General features: G+C 46.8%; 1 protein-coding gene across 3 annotated transcripts in view; it reads left to right on the top strand.

Moving 5' to 3' along the window:
* The window catches only part of PUS7L (pseudouridine synthase 7 like), an 86,121-nt gene that overhangs the window by 13,083 nt on the left and 48,487 nt on the right, over nucleotides 1-24,551 (top strand). For 2 of the 3 annotated variants that reach the window (XM_063927340.1, XM_063927341.1), the window contains exons 2-3: nucleotides 9,412-10,301; nucleotides 18,359-18,518. In XM_063927340.1, the coding sequence (XP_063783410.1) occupies nucleotides 9,428-10,301; nucleotides 18,359-18,518 (1,034 nt within the window). In that variant the 5' untranslated portion in view covers nucleotides 9,412-9,427. The remainder of the gene's footprint in view (nucleotides 1-9,411; nucleotides 10,302-18,358; nucleotides 18,519-24,551) is intronic. The other variant, XM_063927342.1, reaches the window with a different exon arrangement.

Here is a 24,551-nt window from a genome sequence, read left to right as displayed (position 1 = left end):
TGTGTGCTGGCATACTCTCCCTCTGTCTCCCCAAAGGGCTAGTGGGGTCCTGTCCTCTATCAGAGCATTCCCTGTGTGTGTGCTGTGTGTCGGTACGTTTGTGTCGACATGTATGAGGAGAAAAATGATGTGGAGACGGAGCAGAGTGTCTGTAACAGTGATGTCACCCCCTAGGGGGTCGACACCTGAGTGGATGTACTGTTGAAAATTACGTGACAGTGTCAGCTCTATATAAAAAAACAGTGGTTGACATAAGACAGCCGGCTACTCAGCTTGTGCCTGTCCAGACGTCTCATAGGCCGTCAGGGGCTCTAAAGCGGCCGTTACCTCAGATGGCAGATACAGACGCCGACACGGATACTGACTCCTGTGTCGACGGTGAAGAGACAACCGTGATTTCCAGTAGGGCCACACGTTACATGATTGAGACAATGGAAAATGTTTTTATACATTTCCGATAATACGAGTACCACCAAAAAGGGGTATTATGTTCGGTGAGGGAAAAACTACCTGTAGTTTTCCTGAATCTGAGAAATAAAATGAGGTGTGTGATGATGCGTGGGTTTCCCCCCGATAACAAATTTCTTAAAAAGTATTGGCTGCATACCCTTTCCCGCCAGAGGTTAGGGTGCGTTGGGAAACACCCCCTAGGGGGGATAAGGCGCTCACACGCTTGTAAGAACAAGGGCTCTACCCTCTCATGAGATGGCCGCCCTTAAGGATCCTGCTGATAGAAAGCAGGAGGGTATCCAAAAAGGTATTTACACACATACTGGTGTTATACTGCGACCAGCTATCGCCTCAGCCTGGAGGTGCAGTGCTGGGTTGGCATGGTCGGATTCCCTGACTGGAAATATTGATATCCTAGATAAGGATAGTATATTATTGCCTATAGAGCATTTAAAAGATGCATTTCTATATATGCATGATGCACAGCGGAATAATTGCCGACTGGCATCAAGTATAAGTGCGTTGTCCAAGTCTACCAGTAAAATGGTCAGGTGATGCGGATTCCAAACGGCATTTGGAAGTATTGCCTTTGAAAGGGGACATTTGGGGTCGGTCTTTTAGACCTGGTGGCCACGGCAACAGCTGGGAAATCCACGTTTGTACCCCAGGTCGCCTCTCAAAATAAGACGCCGTATTATCAGGCGCAGTCCTTTTTTGGCAAGCGGACAAAAGGTTCCTCTTTTCTGCTCGTGACAGAGGGAGAGGAAAAAGGCTGTAGAGATCAGCCAGTTCCCAGGAACAGAAACCCTTTCCCGCCTCTGCCAAGCCCTCAGTATGACGCTAGGGCTTTACAAGCTCCGGCACGGTGGGGGCCCGTTCTCAATGAATTTCAGTGCGCAGTGGGCTCACTCGCAAGTAGACCCCTGGATCCTTCAGGTAATATCTCAGGGGTACATATTGGAATTCGAGACGTCTCCCCCTCGCCGTTTCCAAAAGTCGGCTTTACCGATGTCTCCTTCTGACAGGGAGACAGTTTTGGAAGCCATTCACAAGCTGTATTCCCAGCAGGTGATAATCGAGGTACCCCTCCTGCAACAGGGAACGGGGTATTATTCCACACTATTGTGGTACCGAAGCCAGACGGCTCGGTGAGACCGATTCTAAATCTAAAAATCTAAAATCTTTGAACACTTACATACAGAGGTTCAAATTCAAGATTGAGTCACTCAGAGCAGTGATTGCGAACCTGGAAGAAGGGGACTACATGATGTCTCGGGACATCAAGGATGCTTACCTTCATGTCAAAATTTACCCTTCTCACCAAGGGTACCTCAGGTTATGGTACAGAACTGTCACTATCAGTTCAGACGCTGCCGTAGGGATGGTCCACGGCACCCCGGGTCTTTACCAAGGTAATGGACGAAATGATATCCCTTCGAAGGAAGGAAATTTTAGTTATCCCTTACTTGGACGATTCCCTGATACGGGTAAGATCCAGGGAACAGTTGGAGGTCGGTGTAGCACTATCTCAGGTAGTGTTGCGGCAGCACGATTGGATTCTCAATATTCCAAAATCGCAGCTGGTTCCGACGACTTGTCTTCTGTTTCCAAGGGATGATCCTGGACACAGTCCAGAAAAAAGGTGTTTCTCCCGGAAGAGAAAGCCAGGGAGTTATCCGAGCTAATCAGGAACCTCCTAAAACCGAACCAAGTCTCAGTGCATCAATGCACAAGGGTTCTGGGTAAAAATGGTGGCTTCCTACGAAGCAATCCCATTCGTTAAATTCCACGCAAGAACTTTCCAGTGGAACCTACTGGACAAATGGTCCGGGTCGCATTTTCAGATGCATCAGCGGATAACCCTGTCGCCAAGGACAAGGGTATCCATCCTGTAGTGGTTGCAGAGTGCTCATCTTCTAGAGGGCCGCAGATTCGGCATTCAGGACTGGGTCCTGGTGACCACGGATGCCAGCCTGCGAGGCTGGGGAGCAGTCACACAGGGAAGGAATATCCAGGGCTTAGGGTCAAGCCTGGATACATCACTTCACATAAATATCCTGAAGCTAAGGGCCATTTACAATGCTCTAAGCTTAGCGAGACCTCTGCTTCAAGGTCAGCCGGTGTTGATCCAGTCGGACAACATCATGGCAGTCACCCACGTAAACAGACAGGGTGGCACAAGAAGCAGGAGGGCAATGGCAGAAGCTGCAAGGATTCTTCGCTGGGCGGAAAATCATGTGATAGCACTGTCAACAGTATTCATTCCGGGAGAGGACAACTGGGAAGCAGACTTCCTCAGCACGACCTCCACCCGGGAGAGTGGGGACTTCACCCAGAAGTCGTCCACATGATTAAAAAACTCGACAGGTATTGCGCCAGGTCAAGAGACCCTCAGGCAATAGTTGTAGACGCTCTGGTAACACAGTGGGTGTACCAGTCAGTGTATGTGTTCCCTCCTCTGCCTCTCATACCCAAGGTACTGAGATTGATAAGATGGAGAGGAGAAAGCACTATATTCGTGGCTCCGGATTGGCCAAGAAGGACTTGGTAACCGGAACTTCAAGAGAGGCTCACGGAGGATCCGTGGCCTCTACCTCTAAGAAGGGACCTGCTCCAGCAAGGACCCTGTCTGTTCCAAGACTTACCGCGGCTGCGTTTGACGGCATGGCGGTTGAACACCGGATCCTGAAGGAAAAAAGGCATTCCGGATGAAGTCATCCCTATCCTGATCAAAGCCAGGAAGGATGTAACCGCAAAAACATTATCACCGCAATTGGCGAAAATATGTTGCGTAGTGCGAGGCCAGTAAGGCCCGACGGAGGAAATTCAACTGGGTCGATTCCTACATTTCCTGCAAATAGGAGAGTCTATGGGCCTGAAATTGGGGTCCATTAAGGTTCAGATTTCGGCCCTGTCAATTTTCTTCCAAAAAAGAACTAGCTTCAGTCCCTGAAGTTTAGACGTTTGTGAAAGGGGTACTGCATATACAGCCTCCTTTTGTGCCTCCAGTGGCAATTTGGGATCTCAATGTAGTTTGGGTTCCAAAAGTCACATTGGTTTGAACCACTTAAATCTGTGGAGTTAAAATATCTCACATGGAAAGTGGTCATGCTGTTGGCCCTGGCCTGGGCCAGGCGCGTGTCAGAATTGGCGGCTTTATCCTGTAAAAGCCCTTATCTGATTTTTCATTCGGACAGGGGGAATTGAGTACTCGTCCTCAGTTTCTCCCTAAGGTGGTTCCAGCGTTTTCACCTGAACCAACCTATTGTGGTGCCTGCGGCTACTAGGGAATTGGAGGAATCCAAGTTGCTAGACGTTGTCAGGGCCCTGAAAATATGTTTCCAGGACGGCTGGAGTCAGGAAATCTGACTTGCTGTTTATCCTGTATGCACCCAACAAACTGGGTGCTCCTGCTTCTAAGCAGACTATTGCTCGCTGGATTTGTAGTACAATTCAGCTTGCACATTCTGTGGCAGGCCTGCCACAGCCAAAATCTGTAAAAGCCCGTTCCACAAGGAAAGTGGGCTCATCTTGGGCGGCTGCCCGAGGGGTCTCGGCTTTACAACTTTGCCGAGCAGCTACTTGGTCAGGGGCAAACACGTTTGCTAAATTCTACAAATTTGATACCCTGGCTGAGGAGGACCTGGAGTTCTCTCATTCGGTGCTGCAGAGTCATCCGCACTCTCCCGCCCGTTTGGGAGCTTTGGTATAATCCCCATGGTCCTTACGGAGTCCCCAGCATCCACTTAGGACGTTAGAGAAAATAAGAATTTACTTACCGATAATTCTATTTCTCATAGTCCGTAGTGGATGCTGGGCGCCCATCCCAAGTGCGGATTGTCTGCAATACTTGTACATAGTTATTGTTACAAAAATCGGGTTATTATTGTTGTGAGCCATCTTTCAGAGGCTCCTCTGTTATCATACTGTTAACTGGGTTCAGATCACAAGTTATACGGTGTGATTGGTGTGGCTGGTATGAGTCTTACCCGGGATTAAAAATCCTTCCTTATTGTGTACGCTCGTCCGGGCACAGTATCCTAACTGAGGCTTGGAGGAGGGTCATAGGGGGAGGAGCCAGTGCACACCAGTTAGTCCTAAAGCTTTCTTTAGATGTGCCCAGTCTCCTGCGGAGCCGCTATTCCCCATGGTCCTTACGGAGTCCCCAGCATCCACTACGGACTATGAGAAATAGAATTATCGGTAAGTAAATTCTTATTTTTTCCTTCACTCTTCAAGCATGCAGTGATTACTCCCATTTTAAAAATACATAATTCTGACCCTAATGCTCTCTCAAACTACCGCCCTATCTCTCAGCTCCCTTGTCTCTCTAAGCTACTTGAGAGACTTGCCTACTCTCGACTCACACACTTTCTTAACTCATACACTTTGTTGGACCCACTTCAGTCAGGCTTCCGTTCCCAACATTCCACAGAGACAGCACTGACTAAAGTGGTTAATGATTTGGTCACTACGAAGTCTAAAGGCCACTACTCACTACTTATTCTTCTAGATCTATCTGCTGCATTTGACACTGTAGACCACTCTCTTCTCATACAGACACTACAATCCCTAGGTCTTAAAGACACAGCCCTTTCTTGGTTCCTATCGTACCTATCTAATCGCTCCTTCAGTGTTCGCTTCTCTGAATCTACCTCCTCTTCGCTACCTCTTTCAGTTGGAGTACCGCAAGGCTCAGTCTTGGGTCCTCTGCTTTTCTCTATCTATACCTCATCTCTTGGTAAACTAATCAGCTCTTTTGGTTTTCAGTATCATCTGTACGCAGATGATACTCAAATCTACCTATCCTCCCCTGACTTGTCCCTATCTGTACTGGACCGTGTCACTGAATGCCCTCCATTGGTTACCTGTACTCTACCGCATTCAATATAAAATACTTTTACTCACACACAAGGCCATTAACCAAACTACACCAACGTACATCACTTCGCTTATCACAAAATATCTTCCAACCCGACCTCTTCGCTCTTCACAAGACCTGCGTCTCTCATCCACACTCATTACTCGCTCCCACTCACGACTGCAGGACTTTCATCGGGCTGCACCCACTCTGTGGAATGCCCTACCACGCACAATAAGACTCTCCTCTAGTCTCCAAACCTTCAAGCGTTCCCTGAAAACTCACCTCTTTAGGCAAGCGTATCAAATTCCAGAACCGCCCACATAACTTTCCTAAACCTTCCTATCAAATTGCATCCACTCTGTACAGTCCACACATATTCTCACATGTCTTCTCATTCTATGCAATAGATAGGCATATGTACATAAGGAAAGGTGCTATTTCCCTATAGATTGTAAGCTTGCGAGCAGGGCCTTCCTACCTCTGACTGTTATCACCCAGTTTGTTATTGTTATTTCAAATTGTAAAGCGCAACGGAATTTGCTGCGCTATATAAGAAACTGTTAATAAATAAACAAATAAATCAGCAAAGTCTTCTAGCCTGTCCTGACCAGTTTCCATGAATATTGTTTAGATTTCAGACACTTTCGATAAGTGCTTTAGAACTTTGCAGTTTACAGCACTTTGAATGTGGCTTAACTACTGACAGCAGTGAAGGTTCACGACCACAGCATTTCTGGACCATCAGCGGGCACAAAGAGTACTCAGGCTGTGATGAGACCAAGTTGGATTATGTAGTGCTTTCTCCACAGTGGTCATTGCAAGAGTCGCCAACAGAGACGCTAGCTATCTCAGCAGACAAGGCTTGCATATCAGGGAGTGGTCCAGCCATCTAGTTCTCTTCCAGCATATGGTTGACAATAGGGGTGTGTGGTGAGGTGAATGGCTCTGTAGGCGCTGGCTAGTACCAGAGCCAGATTTACACACAATATATGAGCCAAAGTCTTCATGTGGGCATTATACACAGGTGCAGCAGCATATACTGCTGGGAATTTGGAGCGTTTCGATCAGAGATGTGCGGAAAAGATAGGCAGGGGAGGTACTGCCTCTCCTGACATAGAGTTTTTACTATAAAAAGTAGAGATGTGCAGGTTTGGTTTTACTTGGTTACTAATGCCAAAATTAACGTGAGTTTGGATTTGGCAACATTTTTCTTATTGGCTATCCAAAACACGTGACATCCGAGAGCCAATAAGATGCCGTTTTCAGATACGGGTAAATCTGAACCCTCACATCTCTAATAAAAATTATTAGAATAATACAAAGATGATATTTCTAAAATATTCTTTGCATTTTTCATATACTTTATATAGTCAAAACTCTGATGTATACGTTAGTATGACAGAAAAGGCTCTGCCTCACCTCATGTCACTGGTCGACAGGTGAGGTCAGTGAGACGTCGATTTTATAGTGTGCGGCTTGAACCATAAGGTAAAGTACTACTGCTCTAGGAACAAGGATCTATGCTTGTGCCATGAAGTTTATGCTTATACAGTATCTACTGTACCTGTTTCCGCTGATAAAAAAAACAAGGAACTGTCTTTAGGTTCAGACATTACTTCAGGAGGTTCTTCATCTTAACCTCCTTAAGGTCTTCTGGTTGTTCTTCAGATCTAAAATTAGTACTTGTTTAGTAATAACAGTAATAATACTGTGTATTGCAACATCCAACTTTTGGGCCCCTAAAATGCTTACTTGGAAGATAGTGATTTCCTGGCCATTTTCTCAGCCCGTAGGGTGTCAGATTAGGGAGATCCTTCATTAGCAGTTCTAAAGGATAAACACTACTTTTATCCCAAGATAGCTTCCAGATTCCATTTGAATCAAGAAATTGTTGTTCTGATTATGTACCAGAATGAACCTGAGGATAAGAGAGGTTGTTTTCAATCCTTGGGTGTGTTCAGAGCACTGATGTACAGTACTTGGGAGTAAAGAGGTGCGACAGATGAAATCTTTATCCTTTATGATTCCTACAAAAGAAGTTGGCCAGACTACAAGCAAACCATTGTTTAGTGGATTACTGCCATAATACATACACCAGATTTAAAGAAGTGCAGGCTCTAGAAAAAATTAATGGTCATTCCACTAGGTCAGTGGTTACTTCATTGCTGGAGAATCATGGGGTCTCTGTTTAGCAGCTGTACAGAGAGACAATCTTATATTTTGTACGTACGTTTCCTAAATTCATCTTTTAAATAATTTTTTACCCCTTTGGCCGGTAGGTGCTGTGCACCACCCAGGAATGGTCCCACCCTCAGGGACAGCTTTGGGATGTCTCCAGTGTCCCCCAAGGAGAAAGGAGAAAATAATATTTTTGTAGTGGCATTGAATTATTTTTTGGGCTCCTTATGAGACACTGGATGCACCCCTTTCTGGTTTGCTCTTTCCTTTCTTGTTTCTTTGGGTTTGTTGGGACAGTGTCCATTCTCCCCTCTATCTTGTGCGCCACCTCCTTTTTCAGTTGGGCTTTGTTGGGGGGAAACACAGGCTTGAGGGGCAGCCAATTTGGGTATAAAGAGGAGGAATTGATGTTTCCGTTGTGAAAGTGCCTAGGCCTTTTCTTACTCTACTGAATTTTCCCCAGTGTCTCCAAGACACCCCCCCATGTGTGTGGGTGTATATTGGTGTGTTATAGAAGATCTACACTGTCTAGATAGAGAGTCATTAGGTTTACCCCATATTGTGGACATTCATTAGGTCGACAGGGTCAAAAGGTCAGTAGGTAAAAGGCAGACAGTGGGTAAGGCCGACAGGTACAAAATGTCAACATGACAATGGTTGACACAAGGTTATTTGTTTGGATGTCATTTTGTATGTTTAATCAAATTTAAGCACAATCAGTGACAACGCAACCATCATGAGCTCGCTTTAGGCAAGGTGGCTCACTCTGCTGCCGTTACGCTCTCCACAGGTTACTATTCCCAGTTGTAATCCACGTAGATTAATCAAGCAGAAGTTGGAAAAACATAAAAACCCTCCAAAAAACTTGACGACCATTGTCATGTCAACCTTTTGACCATGTCTACCTTTTATACCTGTTGACCTTAAGCACTGTCTATCTTTTGACCATCTCGACCTTGTGTACCTGTTGTTCTGATGCATGTCGACCATATAGGGTCAACCTGGTCACTGTTGACCTATATATTGGAACCCTTATATCCTTAGCATTTTTTTACTTCTATACAGAGAACAAGACCCACTTGTTTAACACTAAAGGAGTTGAGATATTTCACTTAAAACTGATTTATTTTTTTAATGGCATTATTATGAAGAAAAAAAAATACCTTTCCAGCCTCTGATAACTTCTTTTCCAGGACAGCACTCTTTGTATGTTCCTCTATTTGCAGCACAGCACCATAGGAGTGTTATTATTACCCATAGCGCCTGAAAATGTACTTGCCTATGTAATTTGCCAGCCCAGGCCCTTTGTGAATTCAACATTGGTGCAATGTGGCTTCATTCAGTTTCTTTCATGTGTGGCAAAGAGGTCACTTTGCCACGTTCTGATGCTTGGAACAGTACTCACACCCTAGGACAAGGGGCAGGTAGGGTTAAGAGTGCTGCTCCTTACTACAGCAAAGGTAATAGACAAAGCTGCACTACATGGGTATGACTAATGAGTCGTGTGAAGGTACAAAGGATTGTGGGTACCAGTGGGTGGGGCTTCAGATGCCAGATATTGTCTGGATGACAGAGTGATGATTTGGGCTTAGCTAGTGGTCAGGGAAGCTGTGTTTGCTGAACAAATGTGATGTATGAGGAATAAAGAAGCCACCCGACAGAGCAACCTGAGTGAAGAATTGTTCTTTGTGAAGCAAACCATTTACACATGTCGGTAATATAAAAGAGAGAATGTAAGCATTAATTACGTCTTTATTTCAGGCTACATTTGAGTCACACTGTCTTAATGTGAGTAAAGTATGGATAAAGTGCAGTGATTTGCTGTCATAGTTATACCACGAAGGAAGTGAATAACTTGGTGTTATGTTCCAGAAATTGCCAAGTTTGTATTAACAGGGTATTTTTATTTTTATTTTTAGATTGTTCATATGTAACATGGAAGAAAAACCAATAGACACATTTCTTGTTTCTCTTTGCTATATCAGTGATCACATTGGATTTTATGGAAGCATCAAACATTCTCCATCTGACTTCGTGGTAACAGAGATTGATGTCACTGGGCAATTGGTCACAAAGGACTGCAGGAAAGGAAGTGAAGGAATACAAAGAGCCAGCAATAATGAACATGACATTAAAAAGCGAAAGATAGGCCCAAATGTTGCTGACTTCACACACGTTATTGATGCATGTGTAAAAGACATATCTGATTCAGTGAGAGAGAAAGTAGAGTATGTCTCTGATGACCACAATTTACTTGTGTGTGAGTCGGGCCAGTATAACTTACTTACCGCATTGTTGAGTATAGATGTGATGAAATCTTTAAATGACTTTGCATGTTTAGTAAAATCTTCTTTTGAATCCCCTGTATCTGGGAGTGATCATTGTGAACTGTCCTTGGGCTTGTTTTCCGATAAAAATAACAGAGCCAACATCCATAGCGCTGTCCGGCAGACATTCCCATTCCTCCTCACTGTTACCAGAAGTACGGAGCTTCTTGTTAAACCAAACCTGGATTACCTAGAGCTTTCCCAGCTGACTTCTGAAGAGGAGACAGACGCATTCTTTCAATTTTTAGATGCAAAAGTTGAAAACTCAAGGTTTACCTTTCAGCCAGATGTGTGTAAAGAACACAGAACATCTGTGCACCATTTCATCAGTAAAAAATTCGGGAAGCTTTTAGAAACCAAATCTTTTTCTAAGGAAAGCAATGATGGATTGCAAAAAATATCTATAACTGTTAGGTTCAGGGAGAGGAAAGGCTCATCTGGGAAGAGGCATAGGACAGAAGAAACTCCTGACATATTTACAGGTAGGAGATATTCTGTGGATGACCTTTTATTTCTCTGACGTCCTAGTGGATGCTGGGAACTCCGTAAGGACCATGGGGAACAGCGGGCTCCGAAGGAGGCTGGGCACTCTAGAAAGATTTATGACTACCTGGTGTGCACTGGCTCCTCCCACTATGACCCTCCTCCAAGCCTCAGTTAGATCTTGTGCCCGGCCGAGGTTGGATGCACACTAGGGGCTCTCCTGAGCCCTTAGAAAGAAAGTATAGATTTAGGTTTTTTATTTTCAGTGAGACCTGCTGGTAACAGGCTCACTGCAGCGAGGGACTAAGGGGAGAAGAAGCGAACTCGCCTGCTTGCAGCCGGATTGGGCTTCTTAGGCTACTGGACACCATTAGCTCCAGAGGGATCGACCGCAGGCCCAGTCCTTGGTGTTCGGTCCCGGAGCCGCGCCGCCGTCCCCCTTACAGAGCCAGAAGCAAGAAGAGGTCCGGAAAAACGGCGGCAGAAGACATCAGTCTTCACCAAGGTAGCGCACAGCACTGCAGCTGTGCGCCATTGCTCCTCATACACACTTCACACTCCGGTCACTGAGGGTGCAGGGCGCTTGGGGGGGGGCGCCCTGAGCAGCAATAAAAACACCTTGGCTGGCAAAAATACCACAATATATAGCCCCAGAGGCTATATATGTGGTAAATACCCCTGCCAGAATCCAGAAAAAAGCGGGAGAATAGGCCGCGGAAAAGGGGCGGAGCTATCTCCCTCAGACACACTGGCGCCATTTTCTCTTCACAGTGCAGCTGGAAGAAAGCTCCCCAGGCTCTCCCCTGTAGTTTTCAGGCTCAAAGGGTTAAAAAGAGAGGGGGGGCACTAAATTTAGGCGCAATATTGTATATACAAGCAGCTATAGGGGAAAATTTACTCAGTTATAGTGTTAATCCCCTCATTATATAGCGCTCTGGTGTGTGCTGGCATACTCTCTCTCTGTCTCCCCAAAGGGCTTTGTGGGTCCTGTCCTCAGTCAGAGCATTCCCTGTGTGTGTGCGGTGTGTCGGTACAGCTGTGTCGACATGTTTGAGGAGGAGGCTTATATAGTGACGGAGCAGATGCCGATAAATGTGATGTCGCCCCCTGTGGGGCCGACACCAGAGTGGATGGTTAGGTAAAAGGTATTAACCGACAGTGTCAACTCCTTACATAAAAGGGTGGATGACGTAACAGCTGTGGGACAGCCGGCTTCTCGGCCCGTGCCTGCCCAGGCGTCTCAAAGGCCATCAGGGGCTCAAAAACGCCCGCTCATTCAGATGGCAGACACAGATGTCGACACGGAGTCTGACTCCAGTGTCGACAAGGTTGAGACATATACACAATCCACTAGGAACATCCGTGACTTGATCCCGGCAATAAAAATGTGTTACACATTTCTGACATTAACCTCTAAAAATGGGTTTTTATGTTTGGGGAGAAAAAGCAGGCAGTGTTTTGTTCCCCCATCAGTTGAATGAATGAAGTGTGTGAAAAGCGTGGGTTCCCCCTGATAAGAAACTGGTAATTTCTAAAAAGTTACTGATGGCGTACCTTTTCCCGCCAGAGGATAAGTTACGCTGGGAGATATCCCCTAGGGTGGATAAGGCGCTCACACGGTTGTCAAAATAGGTGGCACTGCCGTTTTAGGAACGGCCACTTTGAAGGTACCTGTTGATAAAAAGCAGGAGGCTATCCTGAAGTCTGTATTTACACACTCAGGTACTAGACTGAAACCTGCAGAGCGTGCTGCTGCAGCGTGGTCGGTGACCCTGTCAAACATACTAGTTTGCTAACATGAGAACATATTAAAGACGTCGTCTTATATATGAGGGATGCACAGAGGGATATTTTGCCGGCTGGCATCCAAAATGAATGTAATGTCCATTCTGTCAGGAGGGTATTCGAGACCTGTCACTGGACAGGTGATGCTGACCTTAAAAGGCGCATAGAGATTCTGCCTTTTAAGGGTGAGGAATTATTTGGGGATGGTCTCTGGGACCTCGTATCCGCAGCAACAGCTGGGAAGAAATATTTTTACCTCAGTTTTCCTCACAGACTAAGAAAGCACTGTATTATCAGGTACAGTCCTTTCGGCTTCAGTAAAGCAAGCGGGTCAAAGGCGCTTCCTTTCTGTACAAAGACAAGGGAAGAGGGAAAAAGCTGCACCAGTCAGCCTGTTCCCAGAATCATAATTCTTCTCTCGCTTCCTCTGAGTCCACAGCATGACGCGGGGGCTCCACAGGTGTAGCCAGGTACGGTGGGGGGCCGTCTCAAAAATTTCAGCGATCAGTGGGCTCGCTCACAGGTGGATCCCTGTTTCATTCAAGTAGTATTTCAGGGGTACAAGCTGGAATTCGAGATGTCTTCCCCCCGCCGTTTCCTCAAATATGCCTTGCCGACAACTCCCTCAGGCAGGGAGGCTGTGCTAGAGGCAATTAATAAGCTGTATTCCCAGCAGGTAATACTTAAGGTGCCCCTACTTCAACAAGGACGGGGTTACTATTCCACACGGTTTGGGGTACCGAAACCGCATGGTTCGGTGTGACCCTTCTTTATATTTAAAATCCTTGAACACATGCAATTCAAGTTCAAGATGGAATCGCTCAGGGCGGTTATTGCAAGCCTGGACGAGGGGGATTACAATCCCGGGACATCAAGGATGCTTACCTGCATGTCCCTATTTACTATCCTCGTCAGGAGTACCTGAGATTTGTGGTACAGGATTACCATTACCAAGTCCAGACTCTGCCGTTTGGACTGTACATGGCACCGAGGGTGTTACCAAGGTAATGGCCGGAATGATGATACTCCTTCGAAAAAGGGGAGTTTTAATTATCCCGTACTTGGACAATCTCCTTATAAGGGCAAGGTCCAAGGAGCAGTTGCTAGTCGGGGTAGCACTATTTTGGAAAGTGCTACAACAGCACGGTTGGATTCTAAACAGTCCAGAGTCACAGCTGGTTCCTACGACACGTCTACTGTTCCTGGGGATGGTTCTGGACACAGACCAGAAATAAGTGTTTCTCCCGGAGGAGAAAGCCAAGGAGCTGTCATCTCTAGTCAGAGACCTCCTGAAGCCAAAACAGTTATCGGTGCATCATTGCACGCGAGTCCTGGGAAAAATGATAGCTTCCTACGAAGCAATCCCATTCGGCAGGTTCCATGCAAGAACTTTTCAGGGGGACCTGTTAGACAAGTGGTCCGGGTCGCATCTTCAGATGCATTAGGCTGATAACCCTGTCTCCAAGGACCAGGGTATCTCTACTGTAGTGGCTGCAGAGTGCCCATCTTCAAGAGGGCCGCAGGTTCGACATACAGGACTAGGTCCTAGTGACCATGGATGCCAGCCTTTGAGGCTGGGGGGCAGTCACACAGGGAAGAAACTTCCAGGGACTTTGGTCAAGTCAGGTGACTTCCCTACATAAATATTCTGGAACAGAGGGCCATTTACAATGCCCTGAGTCAGGCAAGGCCTCTGCTTCAAAACCAGCCGGTCCTGATCCAATCAGGCAACATCACGGCAGTCGCCCATGTAAACCAACAGGGCGGCACAAGAAGCAGGATGGCGATGGCAGAAGCCACAAGGATTCTCCGATGGGCGGAAAATCATGTGTTAGCACTGTCAGCAGTGTTCATTCCCGGAGTGGACAACTGGGAAGCAGATCTTCTCAGCAGACACGACTTCCACCCGAGAGTGTGGGGACTTCATCCAGAAGTTGGGAAAGGCCACAGGTGGACATGAAGACGTCCCGCCTCAACAAAAAGCTATAAAAGATATTGCGCCAGGTCAAGGGACCTTCAGGCGATAGCTGTGGACGCTCTGGTAACACCGTGGGTGTACCAGTCGTTTTATGTGTTCCCCCCTCTGCCTCTCATACCAAAAGTACTGAGAATAATAAGGCGAGGAGTAAGAACGATACTCGTGGTTCCGGATTGGCCAAGCAGAGCCTGGTACCCAGTACTTCAAGAAAATATATCAGAGGACCCATGGCCTCTGCCGCTCAGACAGGACCTGCTGCAGCAGGGGCCCTGTCTGTTCCAAGACTTACCGTGGCTACGTTTTGATGGCATGGCGGTTGAACGCCGGATCCTAAAGGAAAAGGGCATTCCGGAGGATGTAATTCCTACGCTGATTCAAGCCAGGAAAGATGTAACTGCAAAACATTATCACCGCATATGGCGGAAATATGTTGCTTGGTGTGAGGCCAAAAAAGGCCCCAACAGAGGAATTTCAACTAGGTCGATTTCTGCATTTCCTACAAGCAGGAGTGTCTATGGGCCTAAAATTAGGCTCCATTAAGATACAGATCTCGGCTCTGTCGATTTTCTTCCAGAAAGCATTAGCTTCAGTACCTGAAGTTCAGACATTGTAAAAGGAGTGCTGCATATTCAGCCCCCGGTTGTGCCTCCAGTGGCACCTTGGGATCTCAACGTGGTGTTGAGTTTCTTAAAATCACATTGGTTTGAACCACTAAAAACCGTGGATCTAAAATATCTCACGTTGAAAGTGGTCATGTTATTGGCCTTGGTTTCGGCCAGGCGTGTATCAGAATTGGCGGCTTTGTCATAAAAAGTCCTTATCTGATTTTCCATATGGATAGGGCAGAATTGAGGACTCGTCCCCAGTTTCTCCCTAAGGTGGTATCAGCTTTTCACTTGAACCAACCTATTGTGGTGCCTGCGGCTACTAGGGACTTGGAGGATTCCAAGTTACTGGACGTAGTCAGGGCCTTGAAAAATTATGTTTCCAGGACGGCTAGAGTCAGGAAAATTGACTCGCTATTTATCCTGTATGCACCCAACAGGCTGGGTGCTCCTGCTTCTAAGCAGACTATCGCTCGCTGGATCTGTGACACGATTCGGCAGGCGCATTCTGCGGCTGGACTGCCGCATCCTAAATCAGTGAAAGCCCATTCCACAGGGAAGGTGGGCTCATCTTGGGCGGCTGCCTGAGGGGTCTCGGCTTTACAACTTTGCCGAGCTGTTTACTTGGTCAGGGGCAAACACGTTTGCAAAATTCTACAAATTTGATACCCTGGCTGAGGAGGACCTTGAGTTCTCTCATTCGGTGCTGCAGAGTCATCCGCACTCTCCCGCCCGTTTGGGAGCTTTGGTATAATCCCCATGGTCCTTACGAAGTTCCCAGCATCCACTAGGACGTCAGAGAAAATAAGATTTTACTCACCGGTAAATCTATTTCTCGTAGTCCGTAGTGGATGCTGGGCGCCCATCCCAAGTGCGGATTGTCTGCAATACTTGTAAATAGTTATTGCTAACTAAAGGGTTATTGTTGAGCCATCTGTTGAGAGGCTCAGTTGTTTTCATACTGTCAAACTGGATATAGTATCACGAGTTGTACGGTGTGATTGGTGTGGCTGGTATGAGTCTTACCCGGGATTCAAAATCCTTCCTTATTATGTCAGCTCGTCCGGGCACAGTGTCCTAACTGAGGCTTGGAGGAGGGTCATAGTGGGAGGAGCCAGTGCACACCAGGTAGTCATAAATCTTTCTAGAGTGCCCAGCCTCCTTCGGAGCCCGCTGTTCCCCATGGTCCTTACGGAGTTCCCAGCATCCACTACGGACTACGAGAAATAGATTTACCGGTGAGTAAATTCTTATTTTAATTCACAGTAAAGTGTTCCCGTGAAGAAAGAAATTGGGAGATACCTAATTTTTGAGGATGTCCTGGTTTGAGAAAAAGGCACTTATACAGTGTAGATATGAGGTTCTCAAACACGGTCCTCAAGACATCCCAATGGTCCAGGTTTTAAGTATATCCATGCTTGGCCACAGGTGACTTCATTAGCACCTCGGTCAAGTTGATTTAACCATCTGTGCTGAGCCATGAATATATCCAAAACCTGGACCGTTGGATGGCCTAGAGGACCGTGTTTGAGAACCTCTGGTGTATATACAAAATGTGCACAACCTAATTGAAAATTGTAGTTTATAGATCATAGGATGATCAGGGGCCGGATGTAATGAAGTCCGAGTTGGCCAGGGTTGAGGATCCCCGACCAAACTCAGAGGTTATTTTAAAGCGCAATAATTTACAAGGCTTGGTTTTTCCTTGTACATGATTGCCGCTTTAAAAAAAAAAGTCTGAGTTCGGCCGTGAACTCGCACCTCCAGCCAACTCGGATGTCATTACATCTGACCCTGATCATCCTATTCTGAAGCCATTCTTTTCTTTAGTCTGATATGTGCTTTTGATCATTATTCTTAGAAGGTGAATCTACTCTTCTGCTTTCTGACAAGCCATCCAGTTTTGTGCTAAAATATGTTAATATTTAGAGGGTCAATCCAAGAGGAGTGGTCGAGCCCTGGTTGCTTAACCATTTTTTTTTTTTTTTGTGTGTGATGACCCCTGTGAGTTAGTAGTTAGAAACCTACATATGAAGATGGCGGCCATTTTTGTATCATGGCGCATGTCATTTTTTTTTTTTACTGTTGCTGACATTTGGTGTAAATGCAATATCTCAGCTCAGAAAAGTCTTAGAAAGCAGGGATAAAAACCATTATTTTCAGCACATTTCAAACTACATTTTTGCCATATAACTATTTCCCTACCTCGCTTCCTTATGACTAAAATTTAAGGTCGAAGTTGGTTGTCAGATTTAAAAAAGTTTATTTTTTGGATTGTGTTTTAGTGGGAAGGAAGAGCTGTCATTTTTTCGGGGGAATAGTTATATACTCAGCCCAAAAATGTTTACTTCTCTTATTTTGTCTACTTTTTTTTATTAGAGCACTAATAAAGGAGGGAATTATAAATCACAGTCCCCAAATACAACAGGAGAAATACATTCCATAGTGGCAATCAAAGGCACAAGTTAGTGAATACAGAAAGTAGCATTATAGGGGAATATTCAATAGGAATCGGATCCATTCCGACATGCAGTTGTCGGAATGGATCCGACAACCCCTATTCAATGGACGGCCAAATCCGACTGTGGATGCGCTGACAGCAGCGGCCAGGGGAGCAGAGATCGGTGGCCGTGAGCGGGAGGGGCTGGCTGCGAGGGACATGTGTGGAACGGCGGGGGAAGGCGCTGCAGGAAGAGAGGTGTGACGGGGGGAGCAGAGATCGGCGGGAGGTGCTGGCAGTGGGGGAACATGTCTGCGGCGGCGGGGGAAGGCGCTGCAGGAAGAGATGTGCCTGCTCTCTCCCTGCAGCGCATCCCCCCACCGCCGCAGACATGTTCCCCGCAGCCAGCTCCCCCCGCCAGCCATCGATCTCAGCTCCCCAGCCGCCCGCAGCACAGCTCCTCTCCTCTCACTTCAATCCGACTTGTTTTCAAGTCTGATTGAGTTTGTCGGAAAGGGGGCCAAAATCTGTCGGATTTGGCCCCGTTTCCGACAGAAGCATGTGGATCGGCGTCTATTCCGCCGATCCATGTGTTTTCCGACAAGTCGGTAATTCCTGACTTGTCGGAAAAAAATCAGACCCTATTGAATAGGTTGGAACCCCTTCCGACCTATTTCTGTCGGAAGCTGCCGTCTTGTCGGAAAGATGGCAGCTTCCGACAGTTATTGAATACAGCCCAATGGCACAGTTTTAACAGTAGGAATACCCAAAATTATTTTCATGTAACTCCAAGGAGCTTAAAGCCCTGTACACACTAGGCAATATGAAAGTACGATATGAACGATAATGATTTTATTTTTTTAAAGATCTATCCATAATATCGTCCTGTGTGTACGCTAGGTCTTCAGTCTGTACATGCTGCTCAATTTTGCCTATATCATTCATGTTCATAGTCATTATCGTTCAGTGTGTACACATGAATGATATGAACTCGTTTATAGATCATATCGGCCAGTGTGTATGGAGCTTTAGTGTGGGAAAGTAATCCACCACATGTGAGCCAAAAACAGATTTAATTGGGGAAGTCTAGGAATAGGAACCCTATGATGGATCAGGGAAACCCTAGCCTGTGTGTAGCCATACTAAGCACATATCTCATTGTTAATTAGATGAACTGGACAATTGTGTTATATTAAATAAAATGTGATTATTTTTTACTTTTTAACAGAAATGATGTATTTGTTTCAGCATTTACCCTTGAGAAAGAGAACCTGGAAACACTGGAAGCAATCAGCTACCTCTCCTCCTCACTTGGTGTGCTACCCTCAGACTTTAGTTATGCTGGAATTAAAGATAAGAAAGCCATCACTTTTCAGTCTATGGTTGTAAAGAAAGTGACTCCTCAGAGGTGTAATATTTATCTTTTTCTGCTTTGTTTCTTATATTTCTGAAAAAAGTAAACTTATTTAAAAATGTATTACGGGATTATCGGTAATTCTGTGGAATTCAACTGCTGGCGGGGAATTTAAAAAACCAGCGGCAACATCTCCCCCTCCCCCTCTTGAGGACTAATTAAGCAATTGGAAGTTTCCATTTAGCTTAATTAGACTGTAATTACCTTCTAAAGCAGCGGTGAGTGTAAAGTGTGTATGAGTGCTTGTGTGTGTACATACTTCCCATCTCTAGATGTTGGGGAAGTGTGACTCCAAGGCGCGGTGAAGGGGAGGGTCTGACCTATAGAAAAGAGGGCATGGTTTCGTGGGAGCCACACTCCAATTTTCTCTTACGTCCTAGAGGATGCTGGGGACTCCAAAAGGACCATGGGGTATAGACGGGATCCGCAGGAGACATGGGCACACTAAAAGACTTTGACTGGGTGTGAACTGGCTCCTCCCTCTATGCCCCTCCTCCAGACCTCAGTTAGATTCTGTGCCCAGAGAGACTGGACACACACTAGGGGAGCTCTACAGAGTTTCTCTAGAAAATACTTTTTGTTAGGTTTTTTGTGTTCAGGGAGCACTGCTGACAACAGACTTCCTACAGTGTGGGACTGAGGGGAGAGAAGCAGACCTACTTCTGTGAGTACAAAGGCTCTGCTTCTTATGTTACTGGACACCATTAGCTCCAGAGGGTCCGATCACTTGGTGCGCCTAGCTGCTTGTTCCCGGAGCCGCGCCGTCACCCCCCTCACAGAGCCAGAAGATAGAATCCGGGTGAGTATTAAGAAGACAAGAAGACTTCAGTGACTGCAGAAGACTTCAGTACTGAGGTACCGCGCAGCGGTTGCGCTGTGCGCCATGCTCCCACACACACATACGGCGGCACTTGCAGGGCGCAGGGGGGGCGCCCTGGGCAGCATGATTACTGAAGTTTTTAAAGTATAACTGGCCAAAATATATATATTGGAAGTGCCTAGGCACTAGATATAGCCCCGCCAGTATAAATATTTTGAATTTGAGCGGGACTACAGCGCGCCGGTGAAGGGGCGTAGCTTAGCCCTCACAGCTAACCAGCGCCATTTTCTCTTCACAGGATGCAGAGACTCTGGCCCGGACCTACACACTCCTGCACAAGTAACAGGGTGCAAAACGGGGGGGGGGGGGGGGGGGGAGGGAAGCCAGTAAATTGGTGCTATTATCACTTGATAAAAATGGCGCAAACAGGTCTGAGGCAGTGTGTATTTGGTCTCAGTACCGGGATGCGCTGGGGTGTGAGCTGGTAAACTCCCTCTGTGTGTCTCTAACAGGCTTTCTGTGGGTATGTCCCCTATAGCCAGTGTGTTGGTGAGTGTCGGTACGTGTGTGTCGACATGTCTGAGGCTGAGTGCTCCTCCCCGGAGGAGGTTACAGTGGGGGCGGATAAAGCGCTGGGAGTGACTCTGTCGGCACCGCCGACTGCTGATTGGGTGGATATGTTGAGCACGTTGAATGCAAATGTGGCGTTCTTGACTAAAAGGCTGGATAAATCTGATTCTCAGACCGAAACATGGAAAAAATCCATGGAGGATGCCCTGTCTCAGGTCCAGACCACCTCAGGGTCACAAAAGCGCTCATTTACCCAGATGGCGGATACTGATACCGACACGGACTCTGATTCCAGTGTCGACTATAGTGAGGCCAGTTTAAATCTGAAACTGGTCAAGAGTATTCAGTACATGATTGTGTCAATTAAAGACGTTTTACATATTACAGAAGTACCTACTATTCCTGATACAAGGGTTTGTTTGTATAAGGGTAAAAAACCTGAGGGGACGTTTCCCCCCTCTCATGAGCTGAACACTCTTTGTGAAAAAGCTTGTGAATCTCCTGACAAAAGGTGGCAGATGCCCAAGAGAATTCTAATGGCATCTCTCATACGTCCTAGAGGATGCTGGGGACTCCGTAAGGACCATGGGGTATAGACGGGATCCACAGGAGACATGGGCACACTATAAGACTTTGAATGGGTGTGAACTGGCTCCTCCCTCTATGCCCCTCCTCCAGACTCCAGTTAGACTCTGTGCCCAGGACAGACTGGACACACACTAGGGGAGCTCTACTGAGTTTCTCTAAAAGACTTTTATGTTAGGTTTTTTATTTTCAGAGAGACCTGCTGGCTACAGGCTCTCTGCTTCGTGGGACTGAGGGGAGAGAAGTCAGACCTACTTCTGTGAGTTAAAGGCTCTGCTTCTTAGGCTACTGGACACCATTAGCTTCAGAGGGTTCGATCACTTGGTGCGCCTAGCTGCTTGTTCCCGGAGCTGCGCCGTCACCCCCCTCACAGAAGCCAGGAGAAAGAAGCCGGGTGAGTATGCGAAGAATAGAAGACTTCAGTGACGGCAGAAGACTTCCGAGTCACAGAGGTACCGCACAGCGCGCCATTGCTCCCACACACCAACGACTCTACAAGGGTGCAGGGCGCAGGGGGGGCGTCCTGGTCAGCAATATATACCTCAAATTGAGTCTGGCTAAACATGTATACAGTTCATAGGCACTGTATACGGACCCCTGCCAGCATAAAAAGCTATATTAATAGCGGGGCTGAAGCGCGCCGAGGAGGGGCTGGGCTTAGCCCTCACAACAGGATTCAGCGCCATTTTCTCCATGTCCTCGCCAAAGCAAGGTGTACAGTGCAAACGAGGGGGGGGGGGGGGGGCACAGTGTTTTAGTGCTATATAGAGGGAAATATAGCACTATTTTAGATAATGGGCATGTAATCATTGTATTGTGCATATATGTCTGTGTGTTCCCTGTCAGATATACCCACTATAGCTTTTTAGTCCACATGTGTCGACATGCGGGAGTGCTCTATTACAAACAGCTATGGGGATCCCTGTCAGCATCGCCGACGCCTGTTGGTACTTGATTCAGTAGATGCAGTGTCAGCAGGTCGGTAGTTGTATGCTTTTCAAAAGTAAACACTATATGGGAGACACAGTAGTAAGTGGGTGACCATGTCGTCACCAACTGTTATTACTGGGTGTAAATTAACATGCTGTAACTGCCTTATACCTGTATATATATATTTATATGTATATGTATGGTACTGTTCCATGGGCCTGTAGCTCGAGCACAGACATGGTAGTATTTGTGGGGGAGTGTTATTAAAATTATATATGTATACTTCCCTCGGACCCCGCGGGGTCGCAAGAATGTTATTTTGCCTGGTTACTACTCCCTGCTGTCGACGAATACTAGGTTTTCTGTCGACCATAAGGTTTCCTGTTAGATCAACAACTGGGGCATTCAATACATGGTCATACACATTCAGAACACATTAATGTCACTAGGGACCCGACGGTTCCGGACAATCCGCTTATATGTATGGTGTATGTATGTATATATATATGTGTATATATATATATATTTCTCTAACGTCCTAGTGGATGCTGGGGACTCCGTCAGGACCATGGGGAATAGCGGGCTCCGCAGGAGACAGGGCACATCTAAAAAAGCTTTTAGGTCACATGGTGTGTACTGGCTCCTCCCCCTATGACCCTCCTCCAAGCCTCAGTTAGGTTTTTGTGCCCGTCCGAGAGGGTGCAATCTAGGTGGCTCTCTTAAAGAGCTGTTTAGAAAAGTTTTTTTTTTTAGGTTTCTAATCAGTGATTCCTGCTGGCGACAGGATCACTGCAACGAGGGACTTAGGGGAGAGACTTGCAACTCACCTGCGTGCAGGAGGATTGAAGTCTTAGGCTACTGGACACTGAGCTCCAGAGGGAGTCGGAACACAGGTCAGCCTGGGGTTCGTCCCGGAGCCGCGCCGCCGATCCCCCTTACAGACGCTGAAGAACGGCAGAACGGAGGTCCGGAAACAGGCGGCAGAAGACTCCTCAGTCTTCATGAAGGTAGCGCACAGCACTGCAGCTGTGCGCCATTGTTGCTACACGGCTCACTGATCTCGGTCACGGAGGGTGCAGGGCGCTGCTGGGGGCGCCCTGGGCAGCAATATAGATTACCTTAGAGGCAAATAAATACATCACATATAGCCATTAAGGCTATATGTATGTATTTAACCCAGGCCAGTTTTCCTAATAACCGGGAGAAAAGCCCGCCGTGAAAGGGGCGGAGCTTATTCTCCTCAGCACTCAGCGCCATTTTCCTGACCAGCTCCGCTGGTGAGGAAGGCTCCCACTCTCCCCTGCACTACAGAAACAGGGTTAAAGAGAAGGGGGGCATAAATTGGCGATATAATTATATATTAAGAGCCCATATATAGAAACAACACCTTCTAGGGTTGTTATATACATTATGGCGCTTTTGGTGTGTGCTGGCAAACTCTCCCTCTGTCTCCCCAAAGGGCTAGTGGGTCCTGTCCTCTATCAGAGCATTCCCTGTATGTGTGTGCTGTAGGTCGGTACGTGTGTGTCGACATGTATGAGGAAAATGTTGGTGAGGAGACGGAGAAAATTGCCTGTAATGGTGATGTCACTCTCTAGGGAGTCGACACCAGAATGGATGGCTTACTTATGGAATTACGTGATAATGTCAACACGCTGCAAGCCGGTTGACGACATGAGACAGCCGGCGGACAAATTAGTATCGGTCCAGGCGTCTCAGACACCGTCAGGGGCTTGTAAAAACGCCCATTTACCTCAGTCGGTCGACAGACACTGACACGGACACTGACCCCAGTGTCGACGGTGAAGAAACAAACGTATTTTTCCTTTAGGGCCACAAGTTACATGTTAAGGGCAATGAAGGAGGTGTTACGTATTTCTGATACCACAAGTACCACAAATAAGGGTATTTTGTAGGGTGGGAATAAACTACTTGTAGTTTTGCCTGAATCAGATAAATTAAATGAAGTGTGTGATGATACGTGGGGTTCCTCCGACAGAAAGTTATGGGCGGTATACCCTTTTTCCCGCCAGTAGTAAGGGCGAGTTGGAAAACACACCTTAGGGTGGACAAGGCGCTCACACGCTTATAAAAAAACATGGCGTTACCGTTTCCAGATACGGCCGCCCTCAAGGAGCCAGCTGATAGGAAGCTGGAAAATATCATAACAGTATATACACACATACTGGTGTTATACTACGACCAGCAATCGCCTCAGCCTGGATGTGCAGCGCTGAGGGGGCTTGGTCGGATTTCCTGACTGAAAATTTTGATACCCTTGACAGGGACAGGATTTTATTGTCTATAGAGCATTTTAAGGATGCATTTCTATATATGTGTGATGCGCAGAGGCATATTTGCATTCTGGCATCAAGAGTAAATGTGATGTACATATCTGCCAGACGAAGACACGACAGTGGTCAGGTGAGGCAGATTCCAGACGGCATATGGAAGTATTGCCGTATAAAGGGGCGGTCCATTGGACCTGGTGGCCATGGCAACAGCTGAAAAATCCACCTTTTGTTACCCCGAGTCACATATTGGCAGAAAAGGACACAGTCTTTTCAGTCTCAGTCCTTTCGTCCCCATACGGGCAGGCGGGCGAAGGCCAGTCATATCTGCCCAGGGGGAGAGGAAAGGGAAGAAGACTGCAGCAAGCAGCTCATTCCCAGGAACAGAAGCTCCTCACGGCTTCTGCCAAGTCCGCAGCATAACGCTGGGGCCGTACAAGCGGACTCAGGTGCGGTAGGGGGTCATCTCAAGAGTTTCAGCAACACTCGCAAGGGAACTCCGGGATCCTACATGTAATATCCCAGGTGTACATTGGAAATTCGAGACGTCTCCCCCTCACACAATTCACAGGCTGTAATCCCAGCAGGTGATAATCAAAGTACCCTTCTTACAACAAGGAAGGGGGTAGTATTCCACACTATATTGTGGTACTGAAGCCAACCGGCTCGGTGAGATCTGAAATATTTGAACACTTACATACAAGCGTTCAAATCAAGATGGAGTCACTCGGAGCAGTGATAGCGAACCAGGAAGAAGGGGACGATATGATGTCACTGGATATCAGGGACGTTTACCTACAGGTCCAAATTTGCCCTTCTCACCAAGGGTAC

Source organism: Pseudophryne corroboree, chromosome 6 (assembly GCF_028390025.1).
Source record: "Pseudophryne corroboree isolate aPseCor3 chromosome 6, aPseCor3.hap2, whole genome shotgun sequence".
NCBI classification, from domain to species: domain Eukaryota; kingdom Metazoa; phylum Chordata; class Amphibia; order Anura; family Myobatrachidae; genus Pseudophryne; species Pseudophryne corroboree.
This window is presented reverse-complemented; position numbering and strand designations above follow the sequence as displayed.